General features: G+C 26.8%; 4 protein-coding genes across 4 annotated transcripts; all 4 read left to right on the top strand. All coding sequences in view use genetic code 12, as the record gives it.

The window, feature by feature from the left end:
- Positions 1–153: 153 nt before the first annotated feature.
- Positions 154–3876, top strand: KGF54_000196 (uncharacterized protein; the record flags this gene model as incomplete). Its single annotated transcript, XM_051762386.1, has 1 exon — positions 154–3876. The coding sequence occupies one exon, from the start codon at positions 154–156 to the stop codon at positions 3874–3876; it is 3723 nt and encodes a 1240-aa protein (XP_051622811.1).
- Positions 3877–4859: 983 nt separating this feature from the next.
- Positions 4860–6419, top strand: INO1 (inositol-3-phosphate synthase; the record flags this gene model as incomplete). The annotated part of the gene is made up of 1 exon (XM_051762375.1): positions 4860–6419. The coding sequence occupies one exon, from the start codon at positions 4860–4862 to the stop codon at positions 6417–6419; it is 1560 nt and encodes a 519-aa protein (XP_051622810.1).
- Positions 6420–9147: 2728 nt separating this feature from the next.
- Positions 9148–11196, top strand: KGF54_000194 (uncharacterized protein; the record flags this gene model as incomplete). Its single annotated transcript, XM_051762364.1, has 1 exon — positions 9148–11196. One exon carries the CDS (start codon positions 9148–9150, stop codon positions 11194–11196), a length of 2049 nt encoding a protein of 682 aa, XP_051622809.1.
- Positions 11197–13810: 2614 nt separating this feature from the next.
- On the top strand, positions 13811–14248 carry KGF54_000193 (FAA4; the record flags this gene model as incomplete). The annotated part of the gene is made up of 1 exon (XM_051762353.1): positions 13811–14248. The coding sequence occupies one exon, from the start codon at positions 13811–13813 to the stop codon at positions 14246–14248; it is 438 nt and encodes a 145-aa protein (XP_051622808.1).
- Between the last annotated feature and the right edge of the window lie 2367 nt (positions 14249–16615).

The raw sequence follows: 16615 nt of genomic DNA, 5'->3' as shown, positions 1-16615 counted from the left end.
AGTATACCAATAGATGGTAGCGGTGATGATATATAATATTGTAAATCATATTCGAAACATACACATTTTTTCTCTCCATAAACAATAATTAAACTTCAACAACACCTTTATCAAATAACCAACTAATATATTAAGGCAGAATAATGAAACATAATGACGTCGACTTCATCAACAAACAAACGAAAACTTAATCACCAAACACCTGAGTTTAATTCAATGTCAAATGATGAATTTCAAATCCCAGAACCCTTCGATAATCAAACACCAATTGAAATAGCACCAAATTCAAATATTAATTTCCAACCTTCAAACCACTCTGATTTAATTTCAAATAACCTAATTAATGACAATATTAATTTACAGAAAAACTCCAGACGGTTTCGAGAAAAACAATCCATGAAAGATTACCCATTTCCACATTACAAGTTCGTTCATCCAGACATATTCATACATGAATCAATTGAAATCTATTCAAAAAATATCAATCAAATTCATCAACGAAATATCGACCACCATTTGAAAAATATATCATTATTAACTGAGTTACATGAATTAACATTAAAAAATAGCATCAGCACAGATACTCATGATATCATTGATATGAATTGCATAGGAAAAAATTTAAATGTTGTTAATAATGAAGCTGACACTATTGAATCTGATACAAGAATTATTAAAATTGAACCAACTGATGAACCTTACAAATTTGGTGATTTAGCAAATGTAAATATTAATACAATAGATCCACAATTGATGAAAATAAAAACAACTGATGGTATACAACTGGCTAATGAAGTGATAGAAATCAATGCTCCAGGTAATGATGCTATTCTTTCGTCTGATAATGAAAATGATGACGTTGTTATTTTAGATGTCAATAATTTAAATAATGTTGATGATAAAGATGTAATTGCAGCAGCTGTAGATAACAATGATAAAGGTACTCATTCATTAGCAGCTATTATATTGGACTTGAAAATATTAAATAACGTTAAAATTTTAAAAAAAATGGGATTAGCCAGTGAATTATCAACAGTAGAAGCTCAACGTCGAGTTGCTGACGTTACTCTCCAAATTGGATCAATTGAATTAACTATTATTGTTTGGTATTTACCGACTCATAATTATCCACAACAGTTAAACATAATTGAACAAGTGTTGAATTTGATGACACCAGATAAATTATATTTTTTAGCTGGTGATTTTAATAATGGTTACGATTTGAAAGGTACTGTAAAACAACAAGAAGAACGAATCCATCAATTACTTAATTCAAAATTAAACGATTTGGGGATGATTGATTTTGCACTGACATTTATCGATACCAAATATTTCACAAATTGGAACGCATCTAATAATAGATGTATTGATTTCATTAAAGTAAGTAAATCATTACTACAATATTTGGGAATGTGGGAATTGTATTTTGACTTTGATGGAACACATGCAGGGATTACAACCCAATTTTGTATGACTCCACTTGATACATTTGAAAAATTAGTTGATATAAATGCTAAACAAAATAAAATACTTGAAAATTTTTATTCTAAAGCCCAAATTTCAAATGATCAAAGGTATACATATGATGATGTAAAAGAAATGCATGCAGGTATGATTGAGTTAATTGATGAAAATTCAAAAAATGTTAAAATTAAATTGGAGCAAGACCAAGAAGTAAATTTAGATCCTGAAATTCAACAAATTTTAAAAAAATATGGTTTAGGACAAAATGAATTCAATATTGGTTCTGACGAGGATGAAAGTGAACATGAAAGTTTTATAAATGATGAAAATTTACTACCAATGGTTAGCAACTCAAAAACTAATTTAAATTATAGTGATGTTGAGTCTAACTTTTTAAAACCTTCGCTGTTGAAATTAATTGATGAAAATTCAAAAATTGATAAAGTTAAATTGATTCAAGACCAAGCAGTAAATTTAGATCCTGAAATTCAACAAAATTTAAAAAAACCTGGTTTACAACAAAATGAATTCAATACTGGTTCTAATGAGGATAAAAGTGAACATGAAACTATTACAAATGATGAAAATATTCAACCAATGGTTAGCAATTCAAAAACTAATTTAAATAATAGTCATGTTGAATCTAAAATATTTGAAGTTCGGCAATTGAAGTTAAATTTGCTGGTGTTTCAAATGTCTCAGTTGGCTTACTTGGGATACAACATAGATGATGAGGACACCAAGGTGGAAATAACGTTAATAAGACCCAGTAATAGCAACTCACATATCTGGAAATACATGGGCATAATAGAACAAATGGATTTTTCAGTATTATGTACATGTTGTTTTAAAATTTTTGAATGGAAATATGATGATGAAAGTTACTGGTCTTTGATGAATCATTTAAATTTCCACAATGAACTTGATATCCCACATTTTGACTCAATTTCAAATCCAACAATGAAATCAGAAAATTATTTACATTATATTTATGTTGAATGTAAAGCATTTAGAATTTGGGAGTTGAAATACCATTTGCTGATACCTAACTTAAATCAGTTAGCAGAATTGGGAAATGACACACAAAATGATAATACCCCAGTGTTATTGACTTTAAAAAGACCAAATATTAGCAGCCCATATATCTGGAGATTTGTGGGTATAATCCAAGAATTAGATGGTTTAGTTTTGTGCACTTGTTGTTCTAAATTTTTCAAATGGAATAATGATGATGATGAAAGTTATGGGGCTTTAGTGAATCATTTGAAGTTTCATGGTGAACTTAATACTTCACGATTTGAACCATTTTCAAACTCGACCACAAATTTAAATTATAGTTATATTGAGTCTAAAATATTTGAAGTTCAGCAATTGAATTTAAATTTGCTGGTACGTCACATGATTCAGTTGGCACAATTGGGATACAACATATACAATGAAAACACAAAGGTGGAATTAAGTTTGAAAAGACCCAATACAAGAAGAACATCCATTTGGAGATATGTGGGTATAATCCAAGAATTAGGTTGTTTAGCTTTATGCACATGCTGTTTCAAATTTTTCGAATGGAATAATGATGATGAAAGTTACTGGTCTTTGATAAATCATTTAAATTTTCATGATGGACTTAATACTTCACAATTTGAACCATTTTCATATTCAACAATGAGATCAAGGATCTGTTTAGATGATAATTATGTTGAATCTAGCACATTTAAAATTTGGGGGTTGAGAAACTATTTGCTGATAACTAACATGTTGAAATTGGCAGAATTGGGATACGACACACAAAATGATGAAAGTAAAGTTGTGTTGACATTAAAAAGACCCAATACTAGCAGCAAATATATTTGGAGATACGTGGGTGTCATTAAAGAACTAGATGGTTTAGCTTTATGTACAAGTTGTCTGAAATTTTTCAAATGGAACAATGATGATGAAAGTTATGGGGCTATAATTAATCATTTAAATTTTCACAAGAAACTTAATACCTCACAATTTGAACCATTTTCAAACCCAACCATGGAATCAAAGAATTTGAATTATCATTATGTTGAGGCTAGAATATTTGAGGTTCGTCAGTTGAAGTTGTATTTGCTGCATCTCGATTTCATGCAATTGATAAGATTGGGATATGACACAGATGATGATCAAACTAAAGTTGAATTGACGTTGAAAAGACCAAATACTAGCAGCAAGTATATTTGGAGATACATCGGGGTAATTGAGCAATTCAATTCTTTAATTTTATGTACATGCTGTAATAAGATAATCCGTTGGAATGTTGATAGTGGAAGTGAAGATACCTTGGAAAATCATTTGAAATTGCATAAAGATCTTGATACCTCAATGTTTAAAAACCCAAATAAATTATCAATTACCAGCAGATCAAATCAAACTCTGGGTTCATAGTCATTTGGGAAGTTTCTGACAAGTTCGTAACTATTGATCCAAGTTCCAAATTAAATCTTACTTAGAAAGTGCATGTCAAGTCACTACCATCACTCATTTAGTTTAAATTAATTTTTTCAAGCATTGCTGTAATGATGCTGTAAATATCTTTGATTTAAATAATGTTTCTGAAAAAATATAGTTGTTTTGAATTAATGAATCTGTAAATTGAATACTTTATCTATCATGAACTAGTATTTTACATTGGCTTGTTATTTGTCATTTGTGGTTGTTTACTCTAAATTTTGTATTCATTAAGAATTGTTAAAAAATGTTAAAAAATATAAACAATGTAGAATAATTAGATTGTAGAATTAGATACGCATGTTAAAAATTATCTCAATTAGTAGAAATTTGTTTTTTTCTATTGTTTCCGATATTCCAAGAATTTGCTCCCAGTTTTTTTTTTAGCTTTTTTTTTTCAATTACCATTAATTATTTACTAGATCGGTAGTCTCAACTTGTTCAAATAAGCTGCCGAACTATTGCTTAAATGAAGTGTTACTTTATCTTTCGTTGAGGTTTTCCCAATCGGCTTCATTTTCAGGTAGTATCTATTTTGTGTAACAAAAAAGAAGAAGAAAAAACAAAATTTCAGCATTAAGTAGTGGAAAGTAACAATGTTTTTTTTTAACTCAATTTAGTAATATGTTGAAACGCAATACGAAATTAGATAATATTCAACAGAATTGTTTATCCCGGGTTGTGTGTCACTTTCATTTTCATTTTTTCATTTTTCTTATGAAATTGACAGGCGATTTCATAGGCGACAGCCAATAAATTAAAAAAAAAAATCTATAAATTCCCAAAAAAATAACAAATTTTCAACAACTTTTAATTCACTTTTTCTTCTTTCTTCTTTCTTCTTTCTTTCTTTCTTACTTTACAATTTATATTTCATATTACCCTTTATATCTCAAAAAATATTCATTTAACTTCTCACAATGTCATCATCAATTGATTTTATTTCCAATAAATCTACTAAAAAAGATAATCATTTATTTACAAAATTTTCTTATGAAAATTCATTAGTTGAAAAAAATTCAGATGGTTCATTAAAAGTTACTCCAACTCAACAAGATTATGAATTTAAATTAGATTTAAAAGTTCCAAAAGTTGGTTTATTATTAGTTGGTTTAGGTGGTAATAATGGTACTACATTAGTTGGTTCAATTTTAGCCAACAAGAATAATATTAGTTTTGAAAATAAAGAAGGTGTTGTTAAACCAAATTATTATGGTTCAGTTACTCAAAGTTCAACTATTAAAATTGGTATTGATGGTGAAGGTAATGATGTTTATGCTCCTTTCAATTCTATTGTACCAATGGTTTCTCCAAATGACCTTGTTGTTGATGGTTGGGATATTTCTGGTTTAACTTTAGATCAAGCAATGAAAAGAGCTAAAGTTCTTGATGTTACTTTACAAAAACAATTATATCCATTAATTGAAAATATAAAACCAAAAGAATCAATTTATTATCCAGATTTTATTGCTGCAAATCAAGGTGAAAGAGCTGATAATGTTTATAATAAAATTAATGGAGAAATTAAAACTGATCAAAAATGGAAAGATGTTGAAAAAATTAGAAAAGATATACAAGATTTTAAAAGCACCAATAAATTAGATAAAGTTATTGTTTTATGGACTGCAAATACTGAAAGATATGCTGATGTATTACCAAAAGTTAATGATACTGCTGATAATTTAATTGCTTCAATAAAATCAAATCATGAAGAAATTGCTCCATCTACAATTTTTGCAGTTGCTTCAATTTTAGAAGGTGTTCCATATATTAATGGTTCACCACAAAATACTTTTGTACCAGGTGTTATAGAATTAGCTGAAAAACATAAATCTTTTATTGGTGGTGATGATTTTAAATCAGGTCAAACAAAAATTAAGTCGGTGTTAGCTCAATTTTTAGTTGATGCAGGTATTAAACCAATTTCAATTGCTTCATATAATCATTTAGGTAATAATGATGGTTATAATTTATCAGCACCAAAACAATTTAGATCAAAAGAAATTTCAAAAGCTTCAGTTGTTGATGATATGATTGAAAGTAATGAAATTTTATATAACAAAGAAAGTGGTGATAAAGTTGATCATTGTATTGTTATAAAATATTTACCAGCAGTTGGTGATTCAAAAGTTGCAATGGATGAATATTATTCAGAATTAATGTTGGGTGGTCATAATAAAATTTCAATTCATAATGTATGTGAAGATTCTTTATTAGCAACTCCATTAATTATTGATTTGGTTGTGGTTTCTGAATTTTTATCAAGAGTTACATACAAAAAGGAAAATGAATCAGAATATCAAGATTTTTATGCTGTTTTAACTTTATTAAGTTATTGGTTGAAAGCTCCTTTATCAAGACCAGGATTTAAAGCTATAAATGGTTTAAATAAACAAAGACAAGCTTTAGAAAATTTATTAAGATTATTAGTTGGTTTACCAATTAATAATGAATTAAGATTTGAAGAAAGATTAGTTTAGATGATTTAGTTTAAATGATTTAGTTCTTAATAATTTTGATAATTAAATAATAATAAATAATAATAATATAAGAGTTTTAAATAAGTTTTAATTAATCTTTTTCATGTGATATTCTTCTAGGGTACAATAATTTAATGTTTTGTGCATGTTTCAGAATTTTCCCCAATTTTTAAAACATAATTGATATTAATATTAAATTTCGTAATATTAAATATGATTTAATTTTATACATTGATCATGTTGTAAAGAGGAAAAACTTATTCTAGACTTAGTGTTAGCCTTGAACTACAATCTTCATTTATTGAATGACTGAAATGTAACATTTACAAAAATTCGACACTCGTAATCTTAATAATATGTACATTGATATTTTAATTTTATATCCATAAATTATTATCAACTTCAGCTTGGTAAAATATTCGTCTTTACGTGGCTCTTATAAAGTGTGATGGTGTTTTCTTTGCTTCAAAATACTTAAGACTACAAGAAGTAATGTTCTCTCCAATCACCTATTTACCTACATTTTTCTATCAATCAAGCATCAAGTATCTGACGAGTCTAACTTTCAAGTAGATAATAAAAAAAATTAAAATCTACTAGTTCTAGACTATTATATAATGATTTTCAAATTCATTAAGGTTCACTAGACTAATTTAAAAATAAACAAGATTTGGATCTACAATATTAATTTTAGTCTTTTTAAGTATCTATACATATAAGAAATACTAAGAAACCTGTATATAAATAAACTAAAAATTTACCCAACAAAAATATTTATTAATTATTATATTGTTTCGAAAACTTTGAAATTATTATTATAATAGAAATAATAGTAATAAAATTTCCCCTTATGTAAATATTTCTAATATGATACGGTCTCTTGAGATCTCACACGAGCTTCGACCTAAATTTGATACAAGAAGTTATTGATTTGTTGTTCTTTTTTCTTTCAAATTGACTTATTCTACCACGGTTTATATTAGCTAAAAATTGAGAATTATGCAATATACGGAGAAAAGAGTAAGAAATAAGTAAAGTTACAGATTTGAATTTGATTTTGATTTTGACATCTGTATAATATTTGCTTGTAATTTATTATAAATTTTTGGTGAAAAAAATATATAAACTATTAGACGATATTGTTGTATGTAAAAGTATTTATAGTTGTTAATTAAAGTATTAATCGTAGTTAAAGTTAATTGTAAATTAAAAATAGTTAGCTCTCCACTTTCATAATTTTTCTTATTGTTTACTTAAAAAAGTTAAAAAGTATAATTAAATTAGATTACGAATAATTAACTTTTTTAAGCTTATATTAAATGCAAATGAGATTTATAAATTTATAATTGACTACCAAAATTATAGGGTTCTCTTGGTAAAGGTATCTTGATGAATTTTGGGCGAAGGAGGGGGAGGGGGGTGTATATAAAATAATATTTTTTTTTTCTTTCAAATTAACAATATGTTTCATAATTATTAAAGAGCAAACGTATATATATCTAAATATTTTACTTGTCAATAAATAAAATTGTTTCAAAATTTAATTAAAGATGACCAAAATTATAAAATTAAATAATGCCAATTCAAAACTTATTACAAATTTAATGCCAATAAATTATAAAAATAATAAAAAGAAAGACAAGATTTTTAAAGAGTTGATTATATACTATAGTAATAAAGGAAAGAAAAAATAGAATAAAGATTTAAATGATTTTTTAGGTGTAAAATTCAAATTGATCTTGTGGAATTTAAAATTTAAATAAATTTTTGGAGTTTATACGTCAAATGGCAGACTTGATGAATTAAATAATAAAGTAATAACAATATTATTATCTAATCGAAAAGTAAGTCATATTATGTTCTGATTTAGATACTAGAGATTGCCTAATAATTAATGTATTCACTATTAGTTTATGATGATATATGTATATGTCAATCACCTTGATAAATAATACAGAGCCTTAATCATTTTTTCTTATCATATTCTTCTTCTATTAATAGTTTAGATTCTTTTTTTGCTCAACAAAATGAAACACATAAAATATAATGAAAAGAATTAACAACATATTAACATCATTTTATATTAAATAAAATAATACCATTACAAATTACTATTGTAGATATTATAGTAGATAATCAAAATTTATTTGATGATAATTATTAAGATTAAAAGCTTATAGTTTTAAGATTTATAATTTATAATGTAAATATACATAAAACTTGGTTATATTCATATTAATTATATAAGTTTTGAAACTTTTAAGTAGAATTAAATATGTAAATAAAATAAATATAAAAATAAAACGTATTATTAGATAATACATAAATTACAATTTTAATAAAGATTTAATTATTTACATGATAAATTATTCTATTTATATAATTAGTTTTAAATTTCCCTTTTTTAAATAATATATTTTAATAGATACTTATTTATATATTTACTTCCAGTTAACATCAATTTCAATCTTTTAAATCATATCAAAATTATATTTATATTTATATACTTCATTAAGAGATTAAAAGATTAGATTTAAAAATATAATAATTTTTTTATCAATAAATTTAAAATATTACAATACAATATAATAAAATAATAAATTAAAAAAGCAAAAAAATATTTCTCCAATTTTAAATTCAAATTATTTTATTTTTATAATCAACTTTTTTTATTTATTTTTAACAACAACTACAACTATTAATCTTATCAATTGAATCACTTACGAAGATGTCTCCTTTAACTGTTGCTGTTGGAGAAGCTAAACCTGGTGAAACTGCTCCAAGAAGAAAAGCTTCTCAAAGAGATGCTGCTTTAACTCGTCCTGCTGATTCAAAAGCAAATAATATCCCAGAATTTATAAAAGAATGTTTTAAAAGAAATGGTAATAAAAATGCAATGGGTTGGAGAGACTTAAAAGAAATTCATGTTGAAACTAAAGAAATTACCAAAAAAATTGATGGCGAAGATAAAAAAATTAAAAAAGATTGGACTTATTATGAAATGGGTCCTTATAACTATATCAAGTATCCTGATTTATTAAAGTTAATTGAAAATTATTCAAAAGGTTTAATTGAAATTGGTTTAAAACCAAATCAAGAATCAAAATTAATGATTTATGCTTCAACTTCTCATTATTGGATGCAAACTTTTTTAAGTTGTACTTTTCAAAATATCCCAATTGTTACTGCTTATGATACTTTAGGAGAATCTGGTTTAACACATTCTTTAGTTCAAACTGAATCTGATGCAATTTTTACTGATAATTCTTTATTACATACTTTAATCAATCCATTGAAAAAGGCAAAAAATGTTAAATATATTATTCATGCAGAACCAATTGATCCAACTGATTCAAGACAAGGTGGAAAATTATATCAAAATGCTAAAGCTGCAAAAGAAGAATTATTAACTATTAATCCAGATTTAAAATTTATTAGTTATCAAGAAATTATTGAATTAGGGGCAAAAAGTAATGAAAATTTTCATTTTCCAAAAAGTGATGATTTGGCTTGTATTATGTATACTTCAGGTTCTACTGGTGATCCAAAGGGAGTTTGTATTACAAATGCAAATATTTTAGGTGCAGTTGCAGGTATTTCAGAAAATGCAGGTAGAGATTTAGTTGGTCCAAACGATTCAGTTATTGCATTTTTACCTTTAGCTCATATTTTTGAATTGGCATTTGAAATTGTTACTTTCTGGTGGGGTGTTCCATTAGGTTATGCAAATGTTAAAACATTAACTGAAGCATCTTGTAAAAATTGTCAACCAGATTTAATTGAATATAAACCAACAGTTATGGTTGGTGTTGCAGCAGTTTGGGAATCAGTTAGAAAAGGGGTTTTAGCTAAAGTTAAACAAGCTTCATTTATTCAACAAAAATTATTTTGGGGTGCTTTTAATGCAAAAGCAACAATGAATAAATTTCATATTCCTGGTGGATCATTATTTGATATTATTTTTAAAAAAGTTAAAGCTGCCACTGGTGGTAGATTACGTTATGTATTAAATGGTGGATCTCCAATTTCAATTGATGCCCAAGTATTTGTATCTACTTTAATTGCTCCAATGTTGTTGGGTTATGGATTAACTGAAACTTGTGCAATGGGTACTATTGTTGAACATACCAAATTTGAACCAGGTACTTTAGGAGCATTAACTGGTTCAATAACTGCAAAATTAATTGATGTACCAGATGCAGGATATTTTGCAAAAGATAACCAAGGGGAAATTTTATTAAAAGGAGCATCAGTTGTAAAAGAATATTACAAGAATGAAAAAGAAACCAAAGAAGCATTCACTGCTGATGGTTGGTTTAGAACAGGGGATATAGGAGAGTGGGAGAGTAATGGAGGACTCAAAATTATAGATAGGAAAAAGAATCTAGTAAAAACTTTGAACGGGGAATATATTGCCCTTGAAAAATTAGAAAGTATTTACAGAAGTAATCCATTGGTTGGGAACATCTGTGTTTATGCAGATCAATCCCAAGTTAAGCCAATTGGAATTATTGTTCCAGTCCCAAATTTTTTACAACAATTGGGTTTTCAGGAAGATACTGACTACAATAACAACAAGTTAACACAAAAAGTAGTCGATTCCTTAAATCAAACAGGCCGATCACAAGGCTTAAAAGGAATCGAGCTCTTACAAAATGTTGTCCTCGTCCATGACGAGTGGACACCAGAGAATAACTTTGTCTCTTCAGCTCAAAAATTACAGAGAAAGAAGATTGTTAAAGAGTATGAAAAACAGATTGAAAAAGCTTACCAATAATTACTTTATCAAATTATTAATTAATATTAAATAGTTTTCAATAATTATTAAATTTTCTTAAAATTTTCTATAAATTACTTTTCAATATATTATAAATTTACTTTTCAATAATTAATAAATTTACTTGTAAGATCATTATAATTTACTTTAATTTAATATTGGTATAGATGTATATTCATTTTGATTTCAATGGATGTGATTTACCTCATTCATCCAAATTTTCAACACCTCAATTAAAACAACTTAAAAATCTCTTTAATGAGCTATTCAATTCTTTTGATTCTTCATGATTCATCAGATACCAAGAATAATGAGTTGAACCACATATCAGCATTTTCATAGGTAATAATAATCAAACCATGACCACTTTTGTCAACAAATTTTATAAATTCAAGACTTTTTACCAACTGATTCACTAAGTTATATTGTTGACTAATTGATCCAACAATTCAAGTACAAATTTTCCCATACAATCTAAAATTTTTGTATAATTTCCTGCAATTGAAACATCAACCAATTCTCTAACTTTTGCGACTTCATATTTGGCTATAGATTCATGTTTAAAAGCAACTAACATCATGTAATTTCCACTATTTTTCGATCAAAGTAATAGTCCCCAACATCGTATCCAAAATAAGCCCTCTAAAATTTAACTTGGACATCAAATGTTATAGATACTCCTCTTACATTTGAATTGAAATGTTGTTATTTGTGAGTTTGTGAAAATGGTGATATAAAAAGATCACTGTTGGAGAATTTTGAACGTTATAATTTAACAGTGTTTCGTTAAAGTATGCTGACCATTAGTAGCCTAACTTGGGCATTTTAATTTGTCTTATGTGTCTTATAAAAAAATTAACATTTCTGTTTGAAATAAAAGAATCATCACCACCTTTTAATGTTATTGGAGTTGTAGAATTTGATGAAACTAATGTATTAAATTTTAAAATTTTTGATTATGCACCTGCTAAAGTATCTTGGACACTACCTGTTAAGAAAATCTTGAAATAAATGACATACTTGGTGATATATATATTTTCAACAATATTTGCAGTTTGTGCCCATAATAAATTTTATGGTAATGATATAACAATGAATGATAATGAAACTTTAACTAGTGTTGTAAAAGCTTGTTTGTAATCATGATAATGAACAAATAAAATAATGGAAGGCATAATATTGTTTGTGTTGACATGATAAATAAAATATGGAATGAATCAAATTATTTAAGTCGAAGGTATCTTCTTGTCTTGATAGCTGAACTTAATTTCATAATTGACAATATTGAAATATTAACACTAACTGAAAATAATATAGTTGGTAAATCCATTAAAAAATCATCAACTTCATTTGGTGAACCAGAAGTACCAGCAGTGAAAGCTATATGAAATTTAGTGTTATCGTAGATTTGAGTTCCTATAGATACAAGTGCTAATAAAACAGCTAAAACAGATGCCAAAACACCCCAATTTTAAAAGTTGGATTTTAAACATTATAAAAATTTGATATGAAACAATGTAACTAATACAACTTTCACCATCATAAATACCAGTGAAATAATGCTTATTGTTTAAAATACAACCTGATCTGGTAACAATCAACAATAAAATACCAATATTTAAATTGAATAATAATGAAGTTCTCAAAGTTTTGTAATTTTTGTATCATATACAAATTAACACTATTATTAACATGAATGTAGTTCCAATGGTTGCACTTAATACAACAGCATTGAGCATTTGTTGTTTATGAACCTAGTACAATATCGCATTGTTCATTTGTTGTTTATGATAAGCATCAGGATATGAAAAAGGAACTGTTTTAACATCTGGAACATTTGGTAATGGAAATGTAATATTAATAATAGCTATAATTTGAACTTATTTTAGTTGATTCTTGACTCATTTTAGTTGTGAAAGAAGCTTTTTTGATTGTGAACTAAATTAAATCAAAATCAAAATTTCGTAATTTAAAAGATTTTAAGAAAGAAAATAAATGGTGATCAAATAAATGCGCTAAACAAATAAAATTTCACGACTTTGATGTGCATATCGTCTAAATCAGCTTGTCGGTGGGTCATTTTCAAAGCTACCATATCGACCTAATCTAATACTGTACATATGAATTAACCACTTGAGTATATATCCAATTAAGCTTGAAACAAAGCAACAAGAAGTAATATACTCTGATTTGGTGATCAAACATTGCAGCTAGAAGTGGTTGAATGTGAAATACTTGATTTTTGATATTCTTTTTTAAAATTGTGTAAGATTTGCAGCATATGAGGTACAAAATTAAAAATGATTAACTAGTGAACTCTAAATCTTATAGTGCTTTAAAATTTAAAGTATTAACTTCAAACTTTGATTTTCTTGTTTAAGAAAATCAACAGACAGTCCATGGTACAGTTTTGAAGGTCAAGAGAGCACAAATGAATGTAATTTTCATGTTTTGAACAATTTTTGCAACCAATAATTATGTATTGATGTACAGTTGTGGCTAGTACACGATTATCTTATTAGCGAGACCGCATAATTTCTTAATACGGATGATAATGCGCGGATGTCAAATGTAATGATGTTTACAGATCCATTGGTTGGGAACATCTGTGTTTATGCAGATCAATCCCAAGTTAAGCCAATTGGAATTATTGTTCCAGTCCCAAATTTTTTACAACANTACGGATGATAATGCGCGGATGTCAAATGTAATGATGTTTACAGATCCATTGGTTGGGAACATCTGTGTTTATGCAGATCAATCCCAAGTTAAGCCAATTGGAATTATTGTTCCAGTCCCAAATTTTTTACAACAATTGGGTTTTCAGGAAGATACTGACTACAATAACAACAAGTTAACACAAAAAGTAGTCGATTCCTTAAATCAAACAGGCCGATCACAAGGCTTAAAAGGAATCGAGCTCTTACAAAATGTTGTCCTCGTCCATGACGAGTGGACACCAGAGAATAACTTTGTCTCTTCAGCTCAAAAATTACAGAGAAAGAAGATTGTTAAAGAGTATGAAAAACAGATTGAAAAAGCTTACCAATAATTACTTTATCAAATTATTAATTAATATTAAATAGTTTTCAATAATTATTAAATTTTCTTAAAATTTTCTATAAATTACTTTTCAATATATTATAAATTTACTTTTCAATAATTAATAAATTTACTTGTAAGATCATTATAATTTACTTTAATTTAATATTTTATAGATATATATTCATATTGATATCAATAGATGTGATCTAGACTTCTTATCATCAATCATCCAAATTTTCAACAGCTCTACCAGATATGTTATTGAAATCAGAATTTAAAAACAACATAAGAATCACTTCATTTATAAATTTGTTTTCTGAGCTATTCAACTCTCTTAATCCTCTATAATTCATCAGGTACCAAGAATAATGAGGTTGGTCACATATCAGCATTTCCATAGGCAATAATAATTAAACCATGATCACTTTTTTCAATCGATTTTATGAAATCAAGACTTTTTACCAACTGATTTGATTGATTCACTAAGTTATATTGTTGACTAATTGATCCAACAATTCAAGTACAAATTTTCCCATACAATCTAAAATTTTTGTATAATTTCCTGCAATTGAAACATCAACCAATTCTCTAACTTTTGCGACTTCATATTTGGCTATAGATTCATGTTTAAAAGCAACTAACATCATGTAATTTTCACCTGATTTTCTGATCAAAGTTAAATGTCCCCAACATTATATTCAATAAATAAGCCTTCTAAGATCTAACTTGGACATCAAATGTTGTAGTTTTAACTCTTAAATTTGAATTGAATTGTCGTTATTGATGGGTTTGTGAAAATGATAATATAAAATGATCATTGATTGAACATTTTGAATGTTATAAGTTCTTAATGTTACGTTTGAGGTGTTTCACATGTTGACCACTGATAGCCTGACTTGGAGATTTTAATTTGACTTATGTGTTTTATACTGTTTTTTTGAAGTATTGTTCATTTTGGTGTAATTTTTGAAAAATCGTTAGAAACTTAATATTCATCTTATTATTTAATCCATTATTGAATCAATTTACAACTTGCTTGATATGGACTGGAAAAGGTAAACATTTAAAATTATAAAAACGATGATCTTTCATGTATCAAATTATTTATAAAATGTCAAAATCTTGCTGATTGGTTGAATAATGTTCAAACTTCACAAATCAAGTTCCAATGAAATATCAATTTGTTCATGAAGACGGAAAAAGTGGTGTGTACGATGAGAAAGGTAATCCTACCTATGACTATGGTGGCTCAAATGATTTACATTCTACTGAATATTTATTAAATTTGATGTTGTACTTAAATCATCCAGCAAGAACAAAATTAATATTAAAAGCATTGTTTAGATGTTTTGAAATGTGCTTAAATATTGTAGATATTTAGTTATTATATATTAAAAAATATTTTTGTTTTTCTATTAGTCTATAAATGGAATGTATATCTATATAATGTTAAGTCAATGTAAATTAATAAATAGATTATTGTATTATTTGCTTCTATAAACCTATATTTTTATCTACATAAAAATGCAGATTTATAGAAGCTATATACTCTATATAAAACCTATATACATTCGATGAAGGATGGTTTCACACAGGAGACTTCTTATCGACAGAAAGAAAAACTTAGTCAAAACTGGGTTCGCCATGAAAAGCTAATATCAGTAAATGAGTAATAGATTTAACGTCTTAATGCGCTTCATCAAGTGAGTTTTGGCAATTGGCATGCTCTGTAAGCTACAACAGAAGCATATAGTACCATGCTGTAAACACTCGAATCCCGAACAAAAAGACGGGTGCTTTGTCTTGTTGTAAACCGTGCAAACACGTATAGGACCTTCAGCAAAACGAGCCCAATCCAGACCCACTGTAGATCTATTAAAGTAATGCAATCGGCTGCTAACAACAGCAGGCAAACAGCTCCATTGATTAAGAATTAAATATGCAAAGTAATTGTTGCACATTCAATTAAAAACCTAGAAGCTGCCACTTTACAACAAAAGTGTGCCTCTGTTGAAACTAGATTATCTATGTTAGTTATGTGTTCAAACATATGTATTGTATACGTACTAAACTTATTAATTTATGAAATAAGGTGACACTCTTGATTAGTAATTGAAAAAAGAAAAAGTAGTATAAGTAAAAAAAATCAAAATTTTGAATGTTCAAGGGAAAATCGATTCATATTTATAATTTTTAAAGATAAAAATAAAATGTGTATAACTCCTTAACTTTATTAATAATTAAATTTATTCTTACAAACGTTTGATAAGAATTTTAATTTTTATAAATATTATATTTATTTTGTTTTAGCCTAATCAATTAAACAGGGACCAAATTTTTGAGATTTTAATTTCCTCTTAATTACAGATTTCAA

Source organism: Candida jiufengensis, assembly GCF_024610255.1.
Source record: "Candida jiufengensis strain CBS 10846 chromosome Unknown scaffold9, whole genome shotgun sequence".
Classification (NCBI taxonomy): Eukaryota; Fungi; Ascomycota; class Pichiomycetes; order Serinales; family Debaryomycetaceae; genus Lodderomyces; species Lodderomyces jiufengensis.
This window is presented reverse-complemented; position numbering and strand designations above follow the sequence as displayed.